The 22,999-nt window shown below is 48.3% G+C and overlaps 1 protein-coding gene across 2 annotated transcripts; it reads left to right on the forward strand.

Moving 5' to 3' along the window:
- Positions 1-651: 651 nt before the first annotated feature.
- Positions 652-22,483, forward strand: DDX23 (DEAD-box helicase 23). 2 transcript variants are annotated; one of them, XM_019038774.4, is made up of 17 exons: positions 652-1,917; positions 8,219-8,427; positions 9,957-10,067; positions 12,115-12,208; positions 12,312-12,377; positions 14,147-14,285; positions 14,570-14,703; positions 14,834-14,946; positions 15,190-15,333; positions 15,433-15,658; positions 15,961-16,106; positions 17,736-17,913; positions 18,715-18,957; positions 19,662-19,813; positions 20,049-20,157; positions 20,922-21,096; positions 21,546-22,483. In XM_019038774.4, the coding sequence occupies exons 2-17, from the start codon at positions 8,219-8,221 to the stop codon at positions 21,767-21,769; spliced, it is 2,463 nt and encodes an 820-aa protein (XP_018894319.1). In that variant the 5' UTR covers positions 652-1,917; the 3' UTR covers positions 21,770-22,483. The 2 variants fall into 2 exon arrangements, with proteins under 2 accessions (XP_018894319.1, XP_055213293.1); XM_055357318.2 differs by having other exon boundaries at positions 1,906-2,471.
- Positions 22,484-22,999: the final 516 nt, after the last annotated feature.

Raw genomic sequence — 22,999 nt, forward strand, 5'->3', positions numbered from 1 at the left:
TGTGCACACAAGTACTAGAGGAACTCTGCCACTATGAACTGGGACAAGCTTTATCATCCTCCAGGAGCTCAATTTAAAGAGAGTTGAGATGGCAGCCTGAAAATGGGGAAAGGTAATGGACTCTGAAGTTAAATGAACCTGAATTTTGGCTCCATTCTTTTCTTTTCTTTTTTCTTTCTTTTTTTTTTTTTCCAGTCAGGGTTTTGCTCTGTCACCCAGGCTGTAGTGCAGTGGCACGAGCATGGCTCACTGCGACCTCGCCCTCCTGGGCTCAAGCAGTCCTCCTGTCTTGGCCTCCCAAAGTGCTGAGATACAAGCATGAGCCACCTCACCTGGCCCATTCTTTTAACTATGTGGCCTTTGAAGGCATAATTACTCTTTCTGGGCCACAATCTCCTTACCAGTAAAATGGAGATAGCACTCATCTCATACTGCTATGAGAACTAAGTAAAACAAATAAGGCAGGTTAAGTGTCCAGCCCAGAGCTGAGCACTTAGAAGATTCTCAATAAAAAGTGGCTGCAGTTTTTGAAGATTCTGGCCTACCATGGTTGGTCTGATTCTTAGTTTAATCTGTGAATCTGTGAGTCGAGCGCCCTCTCGTGCTTTTGTGGTGAATTACACCTAACAGATCTCAGAGCTCTCTTCTTTCCCTTCCGTTCTCTCTGGAGTAGAAGCTGGGAGGTGAAAGGCTGCAGGTTCTAAGAGAAGTGTGTGTCTCCGAGGGTTACTTTGGGCCATTGTACGTGATGCTCAGGGCTTTAGGATTACTTGGGTCTATCCTGAGGCTCTGCTTGAGAGCTTGGGCATATTCAGAGAGAAAAGGCAGACCTACAGCCATGTGGAATTGAAGCAACAAACCTGCTGCTGGCAAAATGGGAAGGGAGGTCCGAGATACTTCTGGTTATCTAAACCGTTTCCGCAACTGCAATGTTTTGTTTTGTTTTGAGGGAAAGAGCTATGAACCCATAAGACCAAAGAGAAACACAAAGTGAACTTACGATTTGACGTTAAAACAACAACAACAACAACAGCAACAACAAAACTCAGTGGAAGACTGAAGTAGGGGAATCTGGGGGAAGAAAGAAGCAAAAATACCAAGATAGCTCAACAATTGGTCACATTCCAAAGGGCAAGAAATTGAGGAAACCAGGGTTCCATCTGGAATGTTGAGAAAACAGGTGCTAGAGCCCAGGAGATACCATCCTTCCGGGAGGACTTTAGAGCCCATTGTGTGGGCTCATTTGGAGCTGTAACAATAACTGGGGGTTGTTATGGCATTCACCCGGCTGCAGGGGCCAAGGTTGCTAAAACGTCCTCCTAAGCCTGGGATAGTTCCACACACAATGGAGAATTGCATCACCCTCCTTGTGAACCTACTCCGGTAACCTAATCTTTAGTTTGTCCAACTGTAAAATGGGGCTAGCCCCATTCTCACAGAATTGTTATAAAAACCGCTTTTCCACGAATGGTATTTATTGTTGTTACTGCGGTTGTTAGCTATAATTACGTACTATAGATATCTCAGGAAGCCCTTAAATTCCTCCACTGTAAGCCACGGGCAACGACAGTCATAGACTGTAGTTTCTAGGAAGACCAGCCGATTCCAAGAAGGGTGCTTGGCGGGAGAACCTAATGCCGAAAGCCTATTTGCGAAAAACTCTTCCTTCCCGGACGCTAACGTCTGGCAAACCACATTGCCCGACAGACCCCGCAGCCTGCGGCCGGCGCTCAAGCCATGCATTCTGGGATTGGTAGTTTCCAGGCCTCAGTGTCGGCCTGTGCCGCCCAGCTCCAGGAACTCGCCTTCCCAGCTTGCCTCGCGGCCGGGGCGGTTCATCTCCGCGACCAGGAAACGGGAAAGATGGCGACGGCTCCGCGACGTTGAGGCCGCGTTGGGCGGTTCAGACTCAGGGTGGTGAGTCCCGGGCGGTGGAGGCGGTTCCCACGAGCTTACAGAAAGGGCTAGAGTCAGGGCACGGCGGTGGCCCCTGCCTCCTGGACGAGGCGGGAAAGAACGCCTCAGAGAAGGGGCATGAACCCGGGAAGCTCGGGCGGGCTGGAGTGAAGGGGCGCGGGCCCCAGGGGTAGTGTTGGCTCCTCCGGGCACAGGCCACGTCCCTGCACGATATTTTCCTCCCAGGACTCTGCCTATGGGCACAGCGCCTCTGATACCCCCAGTCTGACCTTATTCTTTCATGCTTAAAGTAGCTTTTGGTGCAGCCAAACTGGAACTCTGGCTTTTCTCTCGCAGTCAGTCCATGTTTTCCCGCCTCTGCGCCGCCCGTATTATTTCTTTTGCCGGGAATGACTTCTTTTCCGCGTCCTTAATTACATATCTTAAAATTCTACTTATACTTAAAGGCTCAAGCGTCACTTCCTCTTCCAAGCCTTCCACATCATCTTTTACAAGTGAAAGGAAACGCCTTTGAACACCTGTATTACTACATCTGAGCCTTGATACTCTTCTTGGTATGTGTCTGATACCCCCTATTGTTCTTTTTTTTCTTTTCTTTTCTTTTTTTTTTTTTTTGAGACGGAGTCTCGCTCTGTCGCCCAGGCTGGAATGCAATGGCACGATCTCGGCTCTCTGCAACCTCCGCCTCCCGGGTTCAAGCGATTCTCCTGTCTCAGCCTCCCGAGTAGCTGTGATTACAGGCGCACGCCGCCACGCCCGGCTAATTTTTTGTATTTTTAGTAGAGACGGGGTTTCGCCGTGTTCCCCAGGCTGGTCTCGAACTCCTGAGCTCAGGCAATTCACCTGCCTCGGCCTCTTAAAGTGTTAGGATTACATGCGTGAGCCACCGCGTCCGACCTCATAACCCTGTTGTTCTAAACACTTCCCGTGAACAGAATTTATTTTTGTAACTCACATAGCACCTAGCACTGTGCCTTGCGTACAGTAGATGCTTGTTAAATACGTCATTGAATGAAAAAAAAGAATGTGCCCCTGCCCTGCAAGAACTGAGGACCTGAAGATCTGGAGGTTTGAGAGGAAGGCTGCTGGGAAGCATGGCCAGAGTCAGCCTGATTATTTGGCCCTTGTGATAATAGAACCTGTAATAAAAGTTGCCTGTATTTACTGTCTTCTTCTCATTTTTCATTCTCTTCCAAACTTATTCCACTCAGGCTTCCATTCCCGCAATGCCACTGAAACAGCTCTTGTCAAGGTCACCAATCTCCATTTTTCCAAATTCAGCGGTTACTTCCCTGTCCCTTATTCCCTCTCCACTTCGGTGGTACTTGACACAGTTGACCCCTCCCTCCTTGAAACATGTTTTTGGCTTCTTCGTTGCCATGCTTTTCTTTGTCTTTTCTCACTGGCTGCTAGTTCTTTTCAGTCTTTTTCTCTGGTTCATCCCGTGGCTAACTCCTGTTAAAGTGTTCCAGAGCTCAATTCTGGAGCTTCTTCTCTATTTTTTTCTTTCACTATGCTGCCTACTTAGGTAATATCATTTAGTGTCCCATGGCTTTAAAAGCTATCTGTGTATTGGTGACTCAAGTTTTTGTCTACAGACCCTCTCCCCTAAGTTCAGATTTGCATTTCTCTTTGCCTTCTGGGAATCTCCACAGATAGTCTCACACTCAACCTGGCCAAAATGAAACGTTTGATTTCCTCTTAAATCTGTTCGTTCCCTAGTCTTCTCCAGTTTGTTTGCTATGGCACCACAAACTATTAGGTTGCTGAAACTATAAATTTAGGGGCTATCTTTGTGTCTGCTCTTTCTGCTTCTCCCTTAGTAAGTCCTGTTAGCTTTGCCTCCAAAATATACTCTGACGCTGCCTACTTCTTTCCATCTCCATCGCCACGTTCCTAGAACAAGCCACTGCCATCTCTTGCCTAGAGTACCATAATAGCACTCTCAGTGGTTGTGTTTTCACTCTGTCTCTCTACTGTATATTTTCTTGCAAGTCACCAAAGTATTAGATAGCTTCCTATTTAAAGCTCTTCTAAGATCCCCATTGCAGTTAAAAGCCAAGTTAACTCTACTCTGACCTGTAACACATTTTCATTATCTAACTCCTGCCCAGCTCACTGAACTCATCTTGAGTCAGTATTCCTCCTGCATCAGTGCTTCCTAGGGTCAAGAAGTCTTTCCACCTCAGCCTGGGCTCAGGTGATCCTCCCCAGGCAGGAGCGAAGGGGCATGGGCCCCATAGGTAGTATTGGCTCCTGGGGGCACAAGCCGTGTTCCTGGACGATATTTTCCTCCCAGGCCTCTGCCTATGAGCTCTTGAGCACTTTTGAGCTCAGGCATTCCACCCACCCTCAGCCTCCCAAAGTGCTAGGATTACAAGTGTGAACCACCACACCTGGCTGACTTTTTTTTTTTTTTTTTTCCCTCTCGAGACAGAGGGAGTCTTGCTCTGTCACCCAGGCTGGAGTGCAGTGGCAGTATCTCGGCTCACAACAACCCGCACCTCCTGGGTTCAAGCAGTTCTGCCTCAGCCTTCCGAGTATCTGGGATTACAGATGCCTGACACCACGCCTGGCTAATTTTTGTATTTTTAGTAGAGACGGGGTTTCACCCTGTTGGCCAGGCTAGTCTCGAACTCCTGACCTCATGATCTGCCTACCTCAGCCTCCCAAAGTGCTGGGATTACAGGCATGAGCCACTGCTCCTGGCCTCCGGCTGATTTTTAACTGTTTATAAATGTAAAATTTTATTGTTCAAAATAGACGGGAAGTCTTGCTATATTACCCTGGCTGGTCTCGAACTCCTGGGCTTAAGTGATCCTCCCGCCTTGGCTTCCCAAGGTACTGGTACTAGAGGCATGAGCCACCAGGCCTGGCCAAACAAATATGTTTTTAACTGACAAACGTGCAGTTGGGCTCACACCTATAATACCAGCACTTTGGGAGGCTGAGGCAGAAGGATCCCTTGAACCCAGGAGTTCAAGACTAGCCTGGGCAACAAATTGAGACCTTGTCTCTAATAAAAATTTTAAGAATTAGTTGGGGCCGGGCACGGTGGCTCATGCTTGTTATCCCAGCACTTTGGGCACTCAGGGCGGATCACCTGAGGTCAGGAGTTTGAGACCAGCCTGGCCAACATGGTGAAACCCCGCCTCTACTAAAAATACAAAAATTAGCCAGGCGTGGTGGCACGCGCCTGTAATCCCAACTACTCGGGAGGCTGAGGCAGGAGAATCACTTGAACCTGGGAGGTGGAGGTTGTAGTGAGCCAAGATCATGCCATTGCACTCCAGCCTGGGCGACAGAGCAAGACTCCATCTCAAAAAAAAAAAAAAAAAAAAATTAGTCAGGTGTGGTGGCATGCGCCTATAGTCCCAGCTACTTGGGAGGCCGAGGCAGGAGGATCGCTTGAGCCTGGGAAGTCAAGGCTGCAGTGTGCCATGATTGTGCCACTGCCCTCCGTCTTGCTTGAGAGGGTGAGACCCTGTCTCAACAACAACAACAAAACAAACCTGACAAACATGCTAAGCTAGTTCACATTTCTTGTATCTAACAAGGGTTTTTTACCCTGATCTTTTCATGGCCCTCTTTCCCATCATTCAAGTCTCAGCTTAAATGTCAACTAAAACTTCTTCCCTGAGCCATCTATCTCTTGTTATACCCCTACCCATCATATCACTGTTTTATTTTCTTCATTAGCATTCGTTACTATTTAAAATCCTTTCCGCTACACTAGAATTTAAGCTTTATGAAGTAGGAGACTTTGTTTTCTTTTTTTTTTTTTTTGTTTTGTTTTGTTTTTGAGACGGAGTCTCACTCTGTCACCCAGGCTGGAGTGCAGTGGCACGATCTCTGCTCACTGCAAGCTCTGCCTCCCAGGTTCACGCCATTCTCCTGCCTCAGCCTCCCGAGTAGGTGGGACTACAGGCGCCCGCCACCACGCCCGGCTAATTTTTTTGTATTTTTAGTGGAGACGGGGTTTCACCCTGTTAGCCAGGATGGTCTTGATCTCCTGACCTCTTGATCTGCCCGCTTCAGCCTCCCAAAGTGCTGGGATTATAGGCGTGAGCCACCGCGCCCAGCATGAGACTTTGTTTTCTTTACTGCTTTGTCTCCGTTACCTACAACAATTTCTGGCACCTTGTAGGTGCTCGGTGAATATTTGTTGAAAGAATGAATGAAATCCAGGATGCTGTACAGAGAAAATAGCCTTCCTTTGGGATTGTTTTCTTAGGGCTGTAAGTGTTTTTTTTTTATTTTTTATTTTTTGGTGTGTGACAGGGTTTTGCCCTGTCACCCAGACTGGGGTGCAGTGGCACAATCTCGGCTTACTGCAGCCTCTGCCTCCCGGGCTCAAGCAGTCCTTCCACCTCAGCCTCCTGGGTAGCATGTACCACCATGTGTGGCTAATTTTTTATATTTTTAGTAGAGATGGGTTTTTGCCATATTGCCCAGGTTGGTCTCGAACTCCTGGACAAGCAATCCACCCACCTCAGCCTCCCAAAGTGCTGAGATTACAGGCATGAGCCACCACACCCAGTCAAGACATAGGTATTTCTTTCTTTTTTTGAAACGGAGTCACGCTCTGCTGCCAGGCTGGAGTGCAGTGGTATGATCTTGGCTCACTGCAACCTCTGCCTCCTGGGTTCAAGTGATTCTCCTGCGTCAGCCTCCTGAGTAGCTGGGACTACAGGCACGTGCCACCATGCCTGGCTAATTTTTGTATTTTTAGTAGAGATGGGGTTTCACCGTGTTGGCCAGGATGGTCTCAATCTCCTGACCTCATGATCTGCCTGCTTTGGCCTCCAAAAGTGCTAGGATTACAGGCGTGAGCCACCGTGCCCAGCCCAAGACATAGGTATTTCTGTGTGATAGCCATGATGTACTGATACAGAACAATCAGTCATTTCTCAGGTGATTGTGAGATAAAATGGGTTGTCCTCACCTTTTGAAAGTGCTTCTTGTTCATTTTTCTTTTCTCATCTTTATACAATCTTTCTTAAGGATATATGGCAGGGAATGGCATGAGAAGGGGGCTTGTAAGCTAAAGCTTAAGGAACCATTCGAGCTGAACCATTTGGGGATAAAATAAGTTGCGAGAAATGTATCCCAAGTCTTTGGGATGATGATGAGGTGGTTGCAGATTCAGGCTTGCTGCAGTTTTAGCTCCTGGCTGAACTAGATTTCATAGTCCAAAGAATAGTTGACAGTGTGGGAGTGGTGTTCGGTGTCTCCCAGGTAGGAGGGAGACAGAAAAAATTCCTGCTGAAAACTTTCACAAAACTGGGTTATGCAGATGACCAAGGTTGTGAAAATCTCAATAGGGAATGTCAATCAGGACTTCTGCAACCTCTAGTTTTGAGTATTTAAAATATATATCTTTGAAATAATTATAGTTTCACAGGAAGTTAAAAAATGTGTATAGAGGTCCTGTGTACCCTTCACCAAGTTCTTCCCATTGCATAATTAGAGTTACATTTCTTTTAATCTGAGTAAAAGTGTGTTTCTCCACTTAAATTCAGGTTTTCCTTGTGGTGCTAATTATAACATAATCCAGATCTCAAAGTTAAACTTTTTTCTCCATTGAGCTTTCTTTATGAGCTCAAGAAAATTTCTCTCTCTCAGATGTATGACTGCTAACTGATCCTAGTGGGTTGGCAGACCTAATAAACTTCAAAGTAAGCAATATAGGATGTTTCTAGAAATAGTTGGGACACTGTTCATACACTAACACTTCTTTTAATACTCTTTTGTAGTCTAATTACAAAAACATGGTATATTCACTGTACATATTTAGAAATGAATATATAAAAAGGAATCGACCAGGCACTGTGGCTCACGCCTGTAATCTCAGCCTTTTAGAGGCTGAGGCAGGAGGATTGCTTGAGGTCAGGAATTTAAGACCAGCCTGGGCAACATAGTGAGACCCTGTCTATAAAAAAAATAAATTAGCTAGGCAAGGCAGGAGGATGGCTTGAGCCCAGGAAGTTGAAGCTGCAGTGACCTATGATTGCACCACTGCACTCCAGCCTGGGTGACAGAGTGAGACTCTGAAAGGAATTACAGGGAGACAATATAGTGAGTAACGATGGCCTGTGGAGCCAGACTGCCTGCAACTCTGCCACTACCTGTCTGCCCTCAGACAAGTTCCTTTATATACCTGAGCTTCAGCGTTCTCATCTGTACGATAGACATACTAATATATCCACCTCATAGGGTTGTTTTGAGGGTAAGTGAATTATATATAAGCAGTTTAGAGCAGTGTCTAGTACATTGTAAGTACTCTTCCTACTCACTACAGATGGCAGGAGAGCTGGCTGACAAAAAGGACCGTGATGCATCACCTTCCAAGGAGGAAAGGAAGCGATCGCGGACTCCTGACAGAGAGCGGGATAGAGACCGGGACCGGAAGTCTTCCCCGTCTAAAGATAGAAAGCGGCATCGTTCAAGGGATAGACGTCGAGGAGGCAGCCGTTCTCGCTCTCGTTCCCGTTCCAAATCTGCAGAAAGGTAAAGTAACTTTGTATGTTATTACATGGGAAGGGAGAGTACGTTTCAGATTTCTTCCTTCTTGGTTCTTCTGATGCCTCCAGTATTAGGCATCTACTTTTTATTTTTATTTTTTGAGACAGAGTCTCGCTCTGTTACCCAAACTGGAGTGCAGTGGCGCGATCTCAGCTCACTGCAAGCTCCGCCTCGCAGGTTCACGCCATTCTCCTGCCTCTGCCTCCCGAGTGAGTAGCTGGGACTACAGGCGCCCGCCACCATGCCCGGCTAATGTTTTTGTATTTTTAGTAGAGATGAGGTTTCACCGTGTTAGCCAGGATGGTCTCGATCTCCTGACCTCGTGATCTGCCTGCTTCAGCCTCCCCAAGTGCTGAGATTACAGGCGTGAGCCACCGCGCCCGGCCTTTTTTTTTTTTTTTAAAGATGGAGTTTCACTCTTGTTGCCCAGGCTGGAGTGCAATGGCACTATCTCCGCTCACTGCAACCTCTGCCTCCCAGGTTCAAGCAATTCTCCTGCCTCAGCCTCCCGAATAGCTGGGATTACAGGCATGTGCCACCACACCTGGCTAATTTTGTATTTTTAGTAGAGACGGGGTTTCTCCACGTTGGTCAGGCTGATCTCAATCTTCCGACCTCAGGTGATCCACCCACCTCAGCTTCCCAAAGTGCTGGGATTATGGGCGTGAGCCACCACGCCCGGCTAGGCATCTACTTTTTGTACATTAATCTACTCCTAGCCCAGTTGGACCTGCAAGTGTTTTCAGTTTTCCTCAGTGACCCAACTCTTAAAAGTTGAGAGGGGGCTGGGCGCGGTGGTTCACGCCTGTAATCCCAGCACTTTGGGAGGCCGAGGCAGGTGGATCACGAGGTCAGGAGATCGAGACCATCCTGGCTAACACAGTGATACCTGATCTCTACTAAAAATACAAAAAAAAAAAAAAAAAAAAAGGTTGAGAGGGAACTTGTAAGGTGAAGGTCCGGGTTATCAAGGAAGGTTCATCTGTGGCCGGGCGCGGTGGCTCATACCTATAATCCCAGCACTTTGGGAGGCTGAGGTAGGTGGATTACTTGAGGTGAGGAGTTTGAGACCAGCCTGGCCAACATGGCAAAACCCCATCTCTACTAAAAATACAAAAATTAGCCAGGCATGGTGGTGCACATCTGTAATCCCAGCTACTTGGGAGGCTGAGGCATGACAATTCCTTGAACCCGGGAGGCAGAGGCTGCAGTGAGCCGAGATCACACCACTGCACTCCAGCCTGGGCGAGAGAGTGAGACTCCATCTCAAAAAAATAAAAAAGGAAGGTTCATCTGTTCACATAGTCCGTGACCTGTCATTGCCGTTAATATTTAACAGTACATCTCTGATCTATAAAAGCTTCTTAGAATTCCCTCGTTATTTCCGTGAGAGATACATTCTCTAATTTGTAAAACATTACTTTGGGACGAGAGTATAGGAACTTTCTCAGGGCTGCAGTGAAGCAAGATACTTTGGAAATACCAAGTGAATTCTTAAATTTGCGGTCTTCCAGAGAACGACGGCACAAAGAACGAGAACGAGATAAGGAGCGGGATCGGAATAAGAAGGACCGAGATCGAGACAAGGATGGGCACAGACGGGACAAGGACCGTAAACGATCCAGGTACATGAAGGAATGAGAGGGGGCTTTAGGGGAATGCTCCCATTTCTTCTCTGCACCTGAGTTTGCTCAGCTTCTTATGAAAGTAGATTTTTCGCCAGGCGTGGTGGCTCACGCCTGTAATCCCAGCACTTTGGGAGGCTGAGGCGGGTGGATCACGAAGTCAGGAGATCGAGACCATCCTGGCTAACATGGTGAAACCCTGTCTCTACTAAATATACAAAAAATTAGCCGGGCGTGGTGGCGGGTGCCTGTAGTCCCAGCTACTCAGGAGGCTGAGATAGGAGAATGGCGTGAACCCGGGAGGCGGAGCCTGCAGTGAGTCGAGATCACGCCACTGCACTCCAGCCTGGGCGACAGAGCAAGACTCTGTCTCAAAAAAAAAAAAAAAAGAAAGAAAGAAAGTAGATTTCTCTTAACAGATTCTGTTGGTAGTTATTACAGAGCTCTCTTTCTTATTTATTTTTTTGAGGCAGGGTCTCACTCTTTTGCCCAGCCTGGAGTGCAGTGGTGTGATCACAACTTACTGCAGCCTTGACTCCCCCAGGCTTAGGTGATCCACCCACCTCAGCCTCCTGAGTAGCTGGACTACAGGCATCTGCCACCAGATTTTGGTTTTTTTGGGGGTTTTTTTGAGACCGAGTTTTTGTCCTGTTGCCCAGGCTGGAGTGCAATGGCACGATCTCGGCTCACTGCAACCTCTGCCTCTTGGGTTCAGGCAATTTTCCTGCCTCAGCCTCCCAAGTAGCTGGGAATACAGGCATGCGCCACCATGCCTGGCTAATTTTTGTATTTTTAGTAGAGACAGGGTTTCTCCATGTTGGCCAGGCTGGTCTCAAACTCCTGACCTCAGGTGATCCACCCACCTCGGCCTCCCAAAGTGCTGGGATTACAGGCACGAGCCACCACACCTGGCTAATTTTTGTATTTTTAGTAGAGACAGCCGTTTTGCCTGTTGGCCAGGCTGGTCTCGAACTCTTGACCTTAGGTGATCCGGCCACCTCGGCCTCTCAAAGTGCTGGGATTACAGGTGTGAGCCATTGTGCCTGGCCTGTATACAGAGTTCTTATCAGGCCCTGAAAGTATAGGTTAGAATTCAAGGCAGAGGACAGAATGCTCCTAACAGAAACTCAGTGGGGTTGTTTGAATTATCTTGTAGATTAAGCTTAGAGCAGGTATGGGGAAAGGATTGTTGGGATTGATAGGAATGAAAAATGATGAGGGAATATAGATAGCAGTATCTTCTTGGCTTGTGGTGGTGGCCATGTAGGCTAAATTCATTGTATATTAAAGAGTTAAGGAGGGCCAGGCGCTGTGGCTCACACCTGTAATCCTAGCACTTTGGGTGGCCGAGGTGGATGTATCACCTGAGGTCAAGAGTTCGAGACCAGCCTGGCCAACATGGTGAAACCTCGTCTCTACTAAAAATATAAAAATTAGCCAGTGGTGGCAGTACTCGCCTGTAGTCCCAGCTACTCAGGAGGCTGAGGCAGGAAAATTGCTTGAACCCAGGAGGCAGAGGTTGCAGTGAGCTGAGATCACACCATTGCACTCCAGCCTGGGCGACAGAGTGAGACTGCGTCTCAAAAAAAAAAAAAAAAAAAAAGTTTTCTCTAAACAACCATGCCTGGCTAATTTTTGTGTTTTTACTAGAGACAGGGTTTTGCCATGTTGGCCAGGCTGGTCTTGAACTCCTGACCTCAGGTAACCCACCTGTCTTAGCCTCCCAAAGTGCTGGGATTATAGGCATGAGACACCGCGCCTGGCCTAGGGAAAATATTTTTGACATCAGTAGTAAAGTCCCACTTCCCAAAAGAGGTTAGTCTCAAAAGGAGATTTGGGTAGAAAGGGGCCAAGACAGGGCCATAATTAGGTTTCAGAGCTGGCAGAATGACCATGCCTGCTAAGAGAGTTTCAAGACATGATAGATGACTATGGGCCAGTCTTGTTGAGTCATGGGGAAACTTCCATTCTCTTTTTGGGGCTCAACTTGAACCTCATCCAGGCACTGAAGTAAGAGTGATGTGGACCTTGTTCCTTTTCCTCAAAGCTTATCTCCTGGTCGAGGAAAAGACTTTAAATCTCGGAAGGACAGAGACTCTAAGAAGGATGAAGAGGATGAACATGGTGATAAGAAGCCTAAGGTAAAGGAGAGGAAGGATATTTTTCATCTTCAACTCGTGCGTTGCTCTGTTGATCTTTAAAGGGAGAGAGCCTTTATAGACTAAAGTTCTGTTTTATCTTCAGGCCCAGCCATTATCCCTGGAGGAGCTTCTGGCCAAGAAAAAGGCTGAGGAAGAAGCTGAGGCTAAGGTAAGTACTTGAGGGTCTTCATTCATCTGCTCAGGCTGCCATAACACAATACCACAGACTGGGTGACTTCAATGACAGAAATTAATTTTCTCACAGTTCTGGAGGCTGGAAGTCTGAGAGCGGAGTTGTCAGCAGGGTTATTTCTTCTGAGGTCTCTCTCCTTGGCTTATAAGGCTGTCTTCTTCCTCAGCTCTTCACATGGTCCTCCCTCTGTACACATGTACCCCTTGTGTTGGATTAGGGCTCACCCTAAAAGGCCCTTTTTTTTTTTTTTTTTTTTTTTTTTTTTGAGACAGAGTCTCACTCTGTCACCCAGGATGGAGTGCAGTGGCATGATATCGGCTCACTTCAACCTCCACCTCCCAGGCTGAAGCAATCCTTCCACCTCAGCCTCCCAAGTATCTGGGACTACAGGTGCGTGCCACAACGTCCAGCTAATTTTTGTATTTTTTGTAGAGTCCAGATTTCACCACGTTGTCCAGGCTGGTCTCGAACCCCTGGGCTCAAGTGATCTGCCCTCCTTGGCCTCACAAAGTGCTGGGATTACAGGCGTGAGCCACTGTGCCCAGCCTAATGGGCTCATTTTAACTTAATCACCTCTTTACATGCCCTGTCTCTGCATATAGTCAAATTCTGAGGTACTAGGAGTTAGGGCTTCCACATAGGAATTTTGAGCTGGGTACAGTGGCTCACACCTGTAATCCCAATACGTTGGAAGGCCAGGATGGGAGGATCACTTGAGCCAGGGATTTTTAGACCAGCCTAGGCAACATGGTGAAAACCCATCTCTATAAAATTTTAAAAATTAGCCATCTGTGGTAGCATGCGCCTGTAGTCCCAGCTACTCAGGAGGCTGAGGCAAGGATATTGCTTGAGCCCAGGAGGTTGAAGCTGCAGTGAGCCATGATGACACCACTGTACCGCAGCTTGGGCAACAGAGCGAGAGTCTGTCTCAAAAAATATATATAATACATGCATTGTTTGTTTGTTTGTTTGAGATGGAGTCTCGCCCCGTTGCCCAGGCTGGCTGGAGTGCAGTGGCATGATCTCTGCTCACTGCAACCTCTGCCTCCCAGGTTCAAGCAATTCTCCTGCCTCAGCCTCCTGAGTAGCTGGGATTACAGGCACGTGCCACCATGCCTGGCTAATTTTTTATATTTTTTTAGTAGAGATAGGGTTTCACTGTGCTGGCCAGGCTTGTCTCGAACTCCTGACCTCGTGATCCGCCCATCTCGGCCTCCCAAAGTGCTGGGATTACAGGCACAAGCCACCGCACTCGGCCACATTTTTTTTTTTTTTTAAGAGATAAGGTCTTGCTCGTTTGCCCAGGCTGAAGTACAGTGGTGCAATCATGGCTCACTGTAACCTCAAACTCCTGGGCTCATATGATTTTCCTGCCTCAGCCTCCTGAGTAGCTGGGACTGTGCACATGCCATCATGTCTGGCTGAGTTTTTTTATTTTTGTAGAAACAAGGTCTGCTATGTTGCCCAGGCTGGTCTTGAACTCATGGCCTCAAGCGGTCCTCCCATCTAGATCTCGTAAAACACTGGGATTACAGGCATGTGCCACCACGTCCAGCCTGAAAAAACATATGAATTCTGTAGGGGACATAGTTCAGTCCATAACCGAGTCCAAGGCCTATTTGTGTTTTCCTCAACAGGCTTAATGCCTGAGCAAATACTTTTGGGTTCCCTGCCATCTCCCCATCAGTGATGTGATTGTACCCTGCTCCCAGATTCTTTGTTGACAGTTCCAATCTCTTTTGTAGCCCAAGTTCCTCTCCAAAGCAGAACGAGAGGCTGAAGCTCTAAAGCGACGGCAGCAGGAGGTGGAAGAGCGGCAGAGGATGCTTGAAGAAGAGAGGAAGAAAAGGAAACAGTTCCAAGACTTGGGCAGGAAGATGTTGGGTTCGTTATTCTACCCTGTGTAGCCCCTAGATGGAAGAGGAAAGAGTGGGATGAGATACAGTGTCTCTTAGGAGAGACAGAAACCTGTTCACTCTGGAGTTTGGAAAAGGGAAGGATGGTGGGAGTTTATGAGAAAACATTTTTCTGTTAGATCTCCATTTACCCCATATCATAAGTCTACCCCTTTTTTTCTTCATTTGGTGTTCCTCGTCTGGATTCCCTCCATTCCCTCTCCTCTTTTCTTCCATGAGCTCTTCTGCAGCTTTGCTTTCTTTGGTCTGCAGAAGATCCTCAGGAACGGGAACGTCGGGAACGCAGGGAGAGGATGGAACGGGAGACCAATGGAAATGAGGATGAGGAAGGGCGGCAGAAGATCCGGGAAGAGAAGGATAAGAGCAAGGAACTGCATGCCATTAAGGTGCAGGCCTTGGCTCCATCTTCACTTCTCTCCCACACAAAAATGAGGTTTAGTTATTTGGCCATTGTGATCTCTGCATGTGAGAATTGGGCCTTAAAGCTCATGTGCTTTGTGTTCTGTCCCTGGGCAGGAGCGTTACCTGGGTGGCATCAAAAAGCGGCGCCGAACGAGACATCTCAATGACCGAAAATTTGTTTTTGAGTGGGATGCATCTGAGGACACATCCATTGACTACAACCCCCTGTGAGTGGCTTCAGGCCTGAGTTCTAGGTCTTTTCCACTAGGCAGTCCTAGAGAGCTGATGACTACGGAGGTGGAGGAAGTAAGATAAGCTGGGTTGGAAAATTGGTAGACTGGTAGTCAGCCAGCCCTCTGGTGGAAGAAAGACCCTGTCCAGGAAGAACTGTTTCATACTAGTAGTCTGCCCTTCCCTCCTACTGCCGTTAACAGCTCCTCCTTTTTTCTTTTCCTCTATCTCAATCCTAGGTACAAAGAACGGCACCAGGTGCAGTTGTTAGGGCGAGGCTTCATTGCAGGCATTGACCTCAAGCAGCAGAAACGAGAGCAGTCACGTTTCTATGGAGACCTAATGGAGAAGAGGCGAACCCTGGAAGAAAAGGAGCAGGAGGAGTGAGTGATCAAGGCTAGGGTGGCTGGACAGAGCCCAGAGGCTCTACAGAAAGGAGTTGGAGGGCACTGATTCTACTTACTCCTCACACCCTGCTCCAGGGCAAGACTCCGCAAACTTCGTAAGAAGGAAGCCAAGCAGCGCTGGGATGATCGTCATTGGTCTCAGAAAAAGTTAGATGAGATGACGGACAGGGACTGGCGGATCTTCCGTGAGGACTACAGCATCACCACCAAAGGTGGCAAGATCCCCAATCCCATCCGATCCTGGAAAGACTCTTCTCTGCCCCCACACATCTTGGAGGTCATTGATAAGTGTGGCTACAAGGTAAGGAGAGATAGATTGGCCCAAGACATCTGACATGTTCCTACACTAGTTTGGGAATAGAGAACTTTGTTCCTTGACTATTTGGAGCCATCGTTGCTAGTGGGCACCAATGTGACCTTTTCTGTCACTTTCTGGTAGAAGTGTTGGCTTTTAGTGATTAGGTTTCTTCTTGGGGTCCCTATTTCTGTGAACTGTACTTGGCATCCTTCCATTGTGCTAGCAGATGTGCTTACTACTATCAGTGGTTGCCCAGGTGGTATAACTCTCCCTGTACCTATTACTCTTTCTTGGGGTCACTGCAGGAACCAACACCTATCCAGCGTCAGGCAATTCCCATTGGGCTACAGAATCGTGACATCATTGGTGTGGCTGAGACTGGCAGTGGCAAGACAGCAGCCTTCCTCATCCCACTGCTGGTCTGGATCACTACACTTCCCAAAATTGACAGGTGAGGTCAGCTAGCATCAGCTGGAGTGGGCTTGTCTGGGTAGGAAAGGTGAAAGTGGCAAATGAATGTTTGATTTTTGTTTTACGTCTATAATCAGAAGCTTTCTTCTTTATTCTTTGTTGGATATTAGGGAATAATTGGATCATGGTATCGAAGAAGTATATGTTGCTGGCAAAGACCTGGAGAACTTTGCTATCCTGGAGTCTCTGATTTATTTTATTTTATTTTATTTTATTTATTTTTTTGAGGCAGAGTCTCACTCTGTCACCCAGGCTGGAGTGCAGTGGCACGATCTCGGCTCACTACAGCTTTTGCCTCCCAGCTTCAGGTGATTCTCCTGCTTCATCCTCCTGAGTAGCTGGGGATTACAGGCGTGTGCCACCACATCCAGCTAATTTTTGGTTTTTTGTTTTGTTTTGTTTTTTGAGACGGAGTTTCGCTCTTGTTGCCCAGGCTGGAGTGCAATGGCGCAATCTCGGCTCACTGCAACCTCCTCCTCCCAGGTTCAAGTGATTCTCCTCCCTCAGCCTCCCAAGTAGCTGGGATTATAGGTGCCCGTCACCATGCCCGGCTAATTTTTTTGTATTTTTAGTAGAGACGGGGTCTCCATGTTGGTCAGGCTGGTCTCTAACTCCTGACCTCAAGTGATCTGCCTGCCTCAGCCTCCCAAAGTGTTGGAATTACAGGCGTGAGCCAGTGTGCCCGTCCTTAATTTTTACATTTTTAGTAGAGATGAGGTTTCACCATGTTGGCCAGGCTGGTCTCAAACTCCCGATCTCAACTGATCTGCCTGCCTTGGCCTCCCAAAGTGCTGGGATTATAGGCGCGAACCACTGCACCTGGCTGAATCTCTGATTTTTATTTATTTATTATTTATTTATTTATTTACTTTTTGAGATGGAGTCTCGCTCTGTTGCCTAGGCTGGAGTGCAGTGGTGTGATCTTGGCTTACAGCAACCGTTGCCTCCCAGGCTCAGATCCTCTCACCTCAGCCTCCCAAGTAGCTGGGATTACAGGTGTGTTCAAACATGCCCAGCTAATTTTTGTATTTTTTGTAGAAATAGGGTTTTACCATGTTGCCTAGACTGGTCTCAAACTCCTGGGCTCAAGCGATTCACCCACCTCAGCCTCCGAAAGTGCTGGGATTATAGGCTTGTGCCACCTTGCCTGGCCTCTGGACTTATTTTTTTTTTTGGAGACAGAGTGTCTCTGTCACCCAGGCTGGAGTGCAGTGGCGTGATCTCAGCTCACTGCAACCTCCGTCTCCTGGGTTCAAGCGATTCTCCTGCCTCAGCCTCCCGAGTAGCTGGTATTACAGGCGCCGGCCACCACGCCTGGCTAATTTTTGTATTTTTATTAGAGGCAGGGTTTCACCATGTTGGCCAGGCTGGTCTCAAACTCCTGACCTCAGGTGATCCGCCTGCCTCAGCCTCCCAAAGTTCTGGGATTACAGACATGAGCCACCATGCCCAGCCCCGGCCTCTGATTTTTAAGTGAGATCATTGCATTCTTTTCTCATCATCCTCCCCATTCCCATTGCTCCCCGTAAGAGTGACTTTGTCTTGCTCTGGCTTGTGGTTGGATAAGAACCAAAGCTCACGAAGCTGTGGGGCACCCTGTTTACCACAGGATCGAAGAGTCAGACCAAGGCCCTTATGCCATCATCCTGGCTCCCACCCGTGAGTTGGCTCAACAGATTGAGGAAGAGACCATCAAGTTTGGGAAACCGCTAGGTATCCGCACTGTGGCTGTCATTGGTGGCATCTCCAGAGAAGACCAGGGCTTCAGGCTGCGCATGGGTTGTGAGGTTTGTTTTTCTATCTAGCAGCCAGCCTGCTGTCTGGGAAGGCTATCTTGGGGCTTTGTTTCTAGTTTCTGGAGTATATGTGCAGTAGTATGAAGAAAGGAGCTGGTTTATATATATGTGCTACTTATTGAGAACTTATGCACCAGGGTTTATATCACAAATAGTATATATCATATATATTAGCTCATTAATTCTCACAATAATGTATGAGAGTGGTATTTCCTTGTTATAGATCAAGCTGAGGTTCAGGTTAATAACTGCCTGAAGTCACAAACAGCTGGCAGTGGGCAGAGCTGAGATTCATATCCATAGCCTGTGCTTTTAGTTACTCTTTACTCTGCCAGACCAGATCTTTGACTTTGTGCATTGCCTTCATCTCAGGAAAGTGGAGGAGAGCTCTTTATGAGAAGTCTGCTGTAGAAATTTAGTCTTTTTACAATTTTTAAAAAAAATTTAGTCTTTATACAACCCCCTTCATAGTACCCCTTAGTCTCTCCCATCTAAGAAATTCCTTCTTCAGGATCTGAAATGATTTGCCAAAAAAAAAAAAAGTTTCTACTGATTTTGCCTCCTCTGTCTAATCCTTGCACCTTACTCAGAGACCTCATTCATTCCTGAGAAAATCCAGGCAACAAGTGATTTCATGCCAGTTTGCAGGAGCCTTTACTGCTAAACATAACCAGAGGTTGGGGTCCAAGTTCCTCAGCATTGGAGGTCTGTCACCCAAGTGGGTGGATAGTTCACAGGAAAGAAAAGAAGGGGCACCTGCTGGGCTATAAATGATTATACTGTACTCCTCAGATTGTGATTGCTACCCCTGGGCGTTTGATTGATGTGCTGGAGAACCGCTACCTGGTGCTGAGCCGCTGTACCTATGTGGTTCTGGATGAGGCAGATAGGATGATTGACATGGGCTTTGAGCCAGATGTCCAGAAGATCCTGGAGCACATGCCTGTCAGCAACCAGAAGCCAGACACGGATGAGGCTGAGGACCCTGAGAAGATGCTGGCCAACTTTGAGTCGGGAAAACATAAGTACCGCCAAGTAAGGCTGCTTCCCTGGGCCGGGAAAAGTTGGACAGGCCAAGGCGGGTGGATCACTTGAGCTCAGGAGTTTGAGACCAGCCTGGGCAACATGGCGAAACTCCATCTCTACAAAAATTACAAAAATTAGCTGGGCATTGGTGGTGCACACCTGTGGTGCCAGCCACTCAGGAGGCTGATGTGGGAGGACCTCTTAAGCCTGGGAGGCAGTGGTTGCAGTGAGGTGAGGTCGTGCCACTACTCCATTCCATCCTGGGCAACAGAGTGAGGCCCTGTCTCAAAAAAAAAAGAAAAGTTGTACAAGGTTGCCAACCTCCTGTTGGGCCTTTCTTGCCTTAGGTGGGCTCAGAGTACATGTTTCTAGAATGAAGTGTGCCTAGGTACAGTCCTCTGACAGTCCTAAGGGTGGAGCCATTTAGCTTAGCCCTGGAAAAACGATTCCAAAGACTCATGCTGCTACCGGGACCACAGGTGCTAGCAAATGCTCTCAATCCTTCCTGTCATCATAAGATGGAAAGTGCCTTGATGAACAGGTACTCGGGAAGGATGGGAATTCAGAGGACACTATTTTCTAAGGTGGTGGCTATCAAAGCCTATACTGTGGCACATTTTAGATTCTTTAGTCTGGGCTGACCTGCCTTCGGTGACAGTGGGATATATGATTATTCCTGCCTGGGTGCAGGGCTGAGCCTCCTGTTTTCATAGACAGTCATGTTCACGGCCACCATGCCCCCAGCGGTGGAGCGTCTGGCCAGGAGCTATCTTCGGCGACCTGCTGTGGTGTACATTGGCTCCGCAGGCAAGCCCCATGAGCGTGTGGAACAGAAGGTCTTCCTCATGTCAGAGTCAGAAAAGAGGTATGAGGGCAGCTGAGCCAGGGGAAACAGGGTGGAGAATAAAATGGCTCTGAGAACTTTTTTAGTGCAAGTGCAGGGCAGGGCAATTACTTTGCTGTGTTGAAGAGCTGCTGTTTTCTTGGGCAGAATGTCATGGGCATTGAAGACCCTGAAAGTAGTGTTCATAGGTGAGGGTTGGGCATTTCACTTGGAGTGGGAGGTATTATGCATCTTGTTTTTCTCCTCTTCCTTCCAGGAAAAAGCTGCTGGCAATCTTGGAGCAAGGCTTTGACCCACCCATCATTATTTTTGTCAACCAGAAGAAGGGCTGCGACGTGTTGGCCAAATCCCTGGAGAAGATGGGGGTGTGTCTGGCAGGGGAGAACAAAGTCTAGCCTCTGTGGCACTGCTTTCTAAATCTAGCAGGGCCCCCTAGGCTCTTCCTTTCGAGTCTCACCCTTTCTCTAACCTGTCCAGCAATCAACAAGTTAGGACCAGGGTGAAGGGTGGTTTGAGGCAATAAAGAGAATGGAGTCAATTGCTGGGACCCCCTGTCTGCTGCAGTAATGCCAGCCAAAGCTGCCTTGGGTCTTCATCGTGGTGAGGTGGAGCCAGGGAAAGGTTTGAGACCCATATCCTGGCAGTCTGAGGATGTAGAAAAGAGTAGGTGAAAACTGTGCTTAGGTACGTTGAGAGGAGGTGATATGGTCAGAAGGGAGCTGATAATCAGTGTCCTTTACTCCTGTCACTGGTGCTTGAGGGGAAGGGTGTGTCCCTGTCACTCAGCTCTTCAACTTCCTTAAACTTCTTGATCCCTGCTTTCTACCCTGATCTTGCCCCTAATTCTCTTTGAGGACTTCTCATCTGTCTGGCTCCACCGCTCTCCCAGCTGTTTTGCCTTTGACCTTACTCTGTGTGTCCCTGCCACACCACACCTTTTTCTCTCATCCCTCTCTTCAGCTCACTTGTTCTCTCCTTCCTTTCACTGCAGTCATTCTCTTGTTTCCTTTCCTTTCTCGTACTCTGCTGCTCTCTCCAACCCTCCCTTCATCTGTGTCCCATTCCTCTGAACTCCTGTCTCTCTCCTTGATTGCATTGCTCACTCTTCACTTCACCATTCTTCCAACAGTACAATGCTTGCACACTGCACGGTGGAAAAGGCCAGGAGCAGCGAGAGTTTGCGTTGTCCAACCTCAAGGCTGGGGCCAAGGATATTTTGGTGGCTACAGATGTGGCTGGTCGCGGTATTGACATCCAAGATGTGTCTATGGTTGTCAACTATGATATGGCCAAAAATATTGAAGGTAAGTTCCAGGGAAAGCAGCTTCAATCCAGGGTGAAGTCAGATTCCTTATGGTGTCCCACTGGAAGTCAGGGTGCTGTCCATGGAAGGCTGTTACTGCCTCCCTCAGCTCCAAGTCTGGGATTGCTTGCTCCCATGAGAAGCAGTCCTGTTCTTTATCTTACCTGGGTTTGTTGTCCCAGCAGCTGGGATGACACTCGTGTCCTCAGGAGTGTGAAGAATGAAGCTAGGCAGCTGTGGGTCTTAGTGTGGTAGGGACCGCAGTCAGTAGGAGGACAGGGGAGATGGGCACCTGGAGAGGGCACTGTGGGCGCCTCAGGTTCAGGCAGCATGTGCTGTATTCCTGCCTTTGGAGATGGGGTGGGAAGGATGCCTCTAGAAGTGGAGGCATCAGACACGGCTCCCCAGGGCATCTGGGCTATGCTGAGTGATGTTCTTCCCATTCCCCAGATTACATCCACCGCATTGGCCGCACAGGACGAGCAGGCAAGAGTGGGGTGGCCATCACCTTCCTCACAAAAGAGGACTCTGCTGTGTTCTACGAGCTGAAGCAAGCCATCCTGGAAAGCCCAGTGTCTTCTTGTCCCCCCGAACTAGCCAACCACCCAGATGCCCAGCATAAGCCAGGCACCATCCTCACCAAGAAGCGCCGGGAAGAGACCATCTTTGCCTGACACAGCACTCTTCCTGTGGGCTGAGGGCATCTCCGAAGCTTCCTGATGCCTGTTTTTCAGAACCCTCACATCCCTCTTTCCAGGTCCTCACTCTTGGGATATGGGGGCTTAGGAAAACAATCCAACTCCCTAGCCCAGACCCTCAGGTCAGGAGGCCTGCGTGTGGGGCTGCAAAAGGAGAGGACGATGCTGTCGGAGGCAGGGAGAGCAAATTACCACAGCTTCTTGGCCCAGTTCTGCCCTTCTTTGCTTTGGGATTGCACTGGGCCATCAGCTCATGCCAGGCTATGGGGGCAGCCAGTTGGCATTGCTCCCCAGACTGAACAGAAACCTGGCCGCCGGATGGGACCTCCTTTGGCACAGACTTGACTGTGTAACTGCATAATGATGCAGTAGCATCATTGCCCTAGATGCCCCAGGAGACCTGGCACCATGAGGATTACAGACAGTGGAATCTTACTGTCATCTGGACAGCTGTTTTCCTGTTTGGATGGTAAAGGAAGTTGAGAGTCTTTAGACCTGTGCACAGCCCCGTACCAAGGAGTGCTGTATGCTCTAGGCATCCCCTCCCCCAAGGGATTTTCTAAGTAGATCGGGGGACACGGTGAACTGGCTGTGTCCATCTTTGTCACTGAGTGAAATCTCTGTTTTCTATTCTCTGAGAAGATAAGTTTGTATGTTCTGAGAATAAATACATGAATATTAAGACTGTTAGATCTAGTTCTAGTTAAACTTCCCAGCTTCTCCCTGGCAGGAGGGACACCACTGGGTGCGGGGTGAGTTGGCTTGGAAAATGAGAGACAGCCACATTAGGAGAAGAGTAGAGGGGTCTCTGCTGATAGTCTTGAGTCCGTAGGTGGACTTGAGGGGAGATGCAGAAGCCACGCAGGACTGTAATGCATCTTCCGCCCCTGCTCTAGCCTCGCGTAATGTGTGGCCCTGGCCTGGGGAGCTTTAGGCAAAGGTGAGAAAGGAAAGCAGTTGTGAAATTTTGGCAGGTGAGGCAGTTGGAACCACTCTGCCGCTGTGTGCCCAACGCCTGGTCTCGGGAGCTTTGCCTGTGGCTCCCTAGTTGGACCCATTGCTCCTGGGAGGGGATGGTGCAGAACGGGTGGACCCAGCTGTATCAGGCTGTGGTGAGAGGAACGCAGGGCTGCAGTCCTCCCCCCATACCCCTCTTGTTCACATGCTCTTCTTACCCCACAGAAAGAGTTGGCCTAGTACATAGAG

The sequence above is a fragment of the Gorilla gorilla genome, chromosome 10, assembly GCF_029281585.2.
Source record: "Gorilla gorilla gorilla isolate KB3781 chromosome 10, NHGRI_mGorGor1-v2.1_pri, whole genome shotgun sequence".
Classification (NCBI taxonomy): Eukaryota; Metazoa; Chordata; class Mammalia; order Primates; family Hominidae; genus Gorilla; species Gorilla gorilla.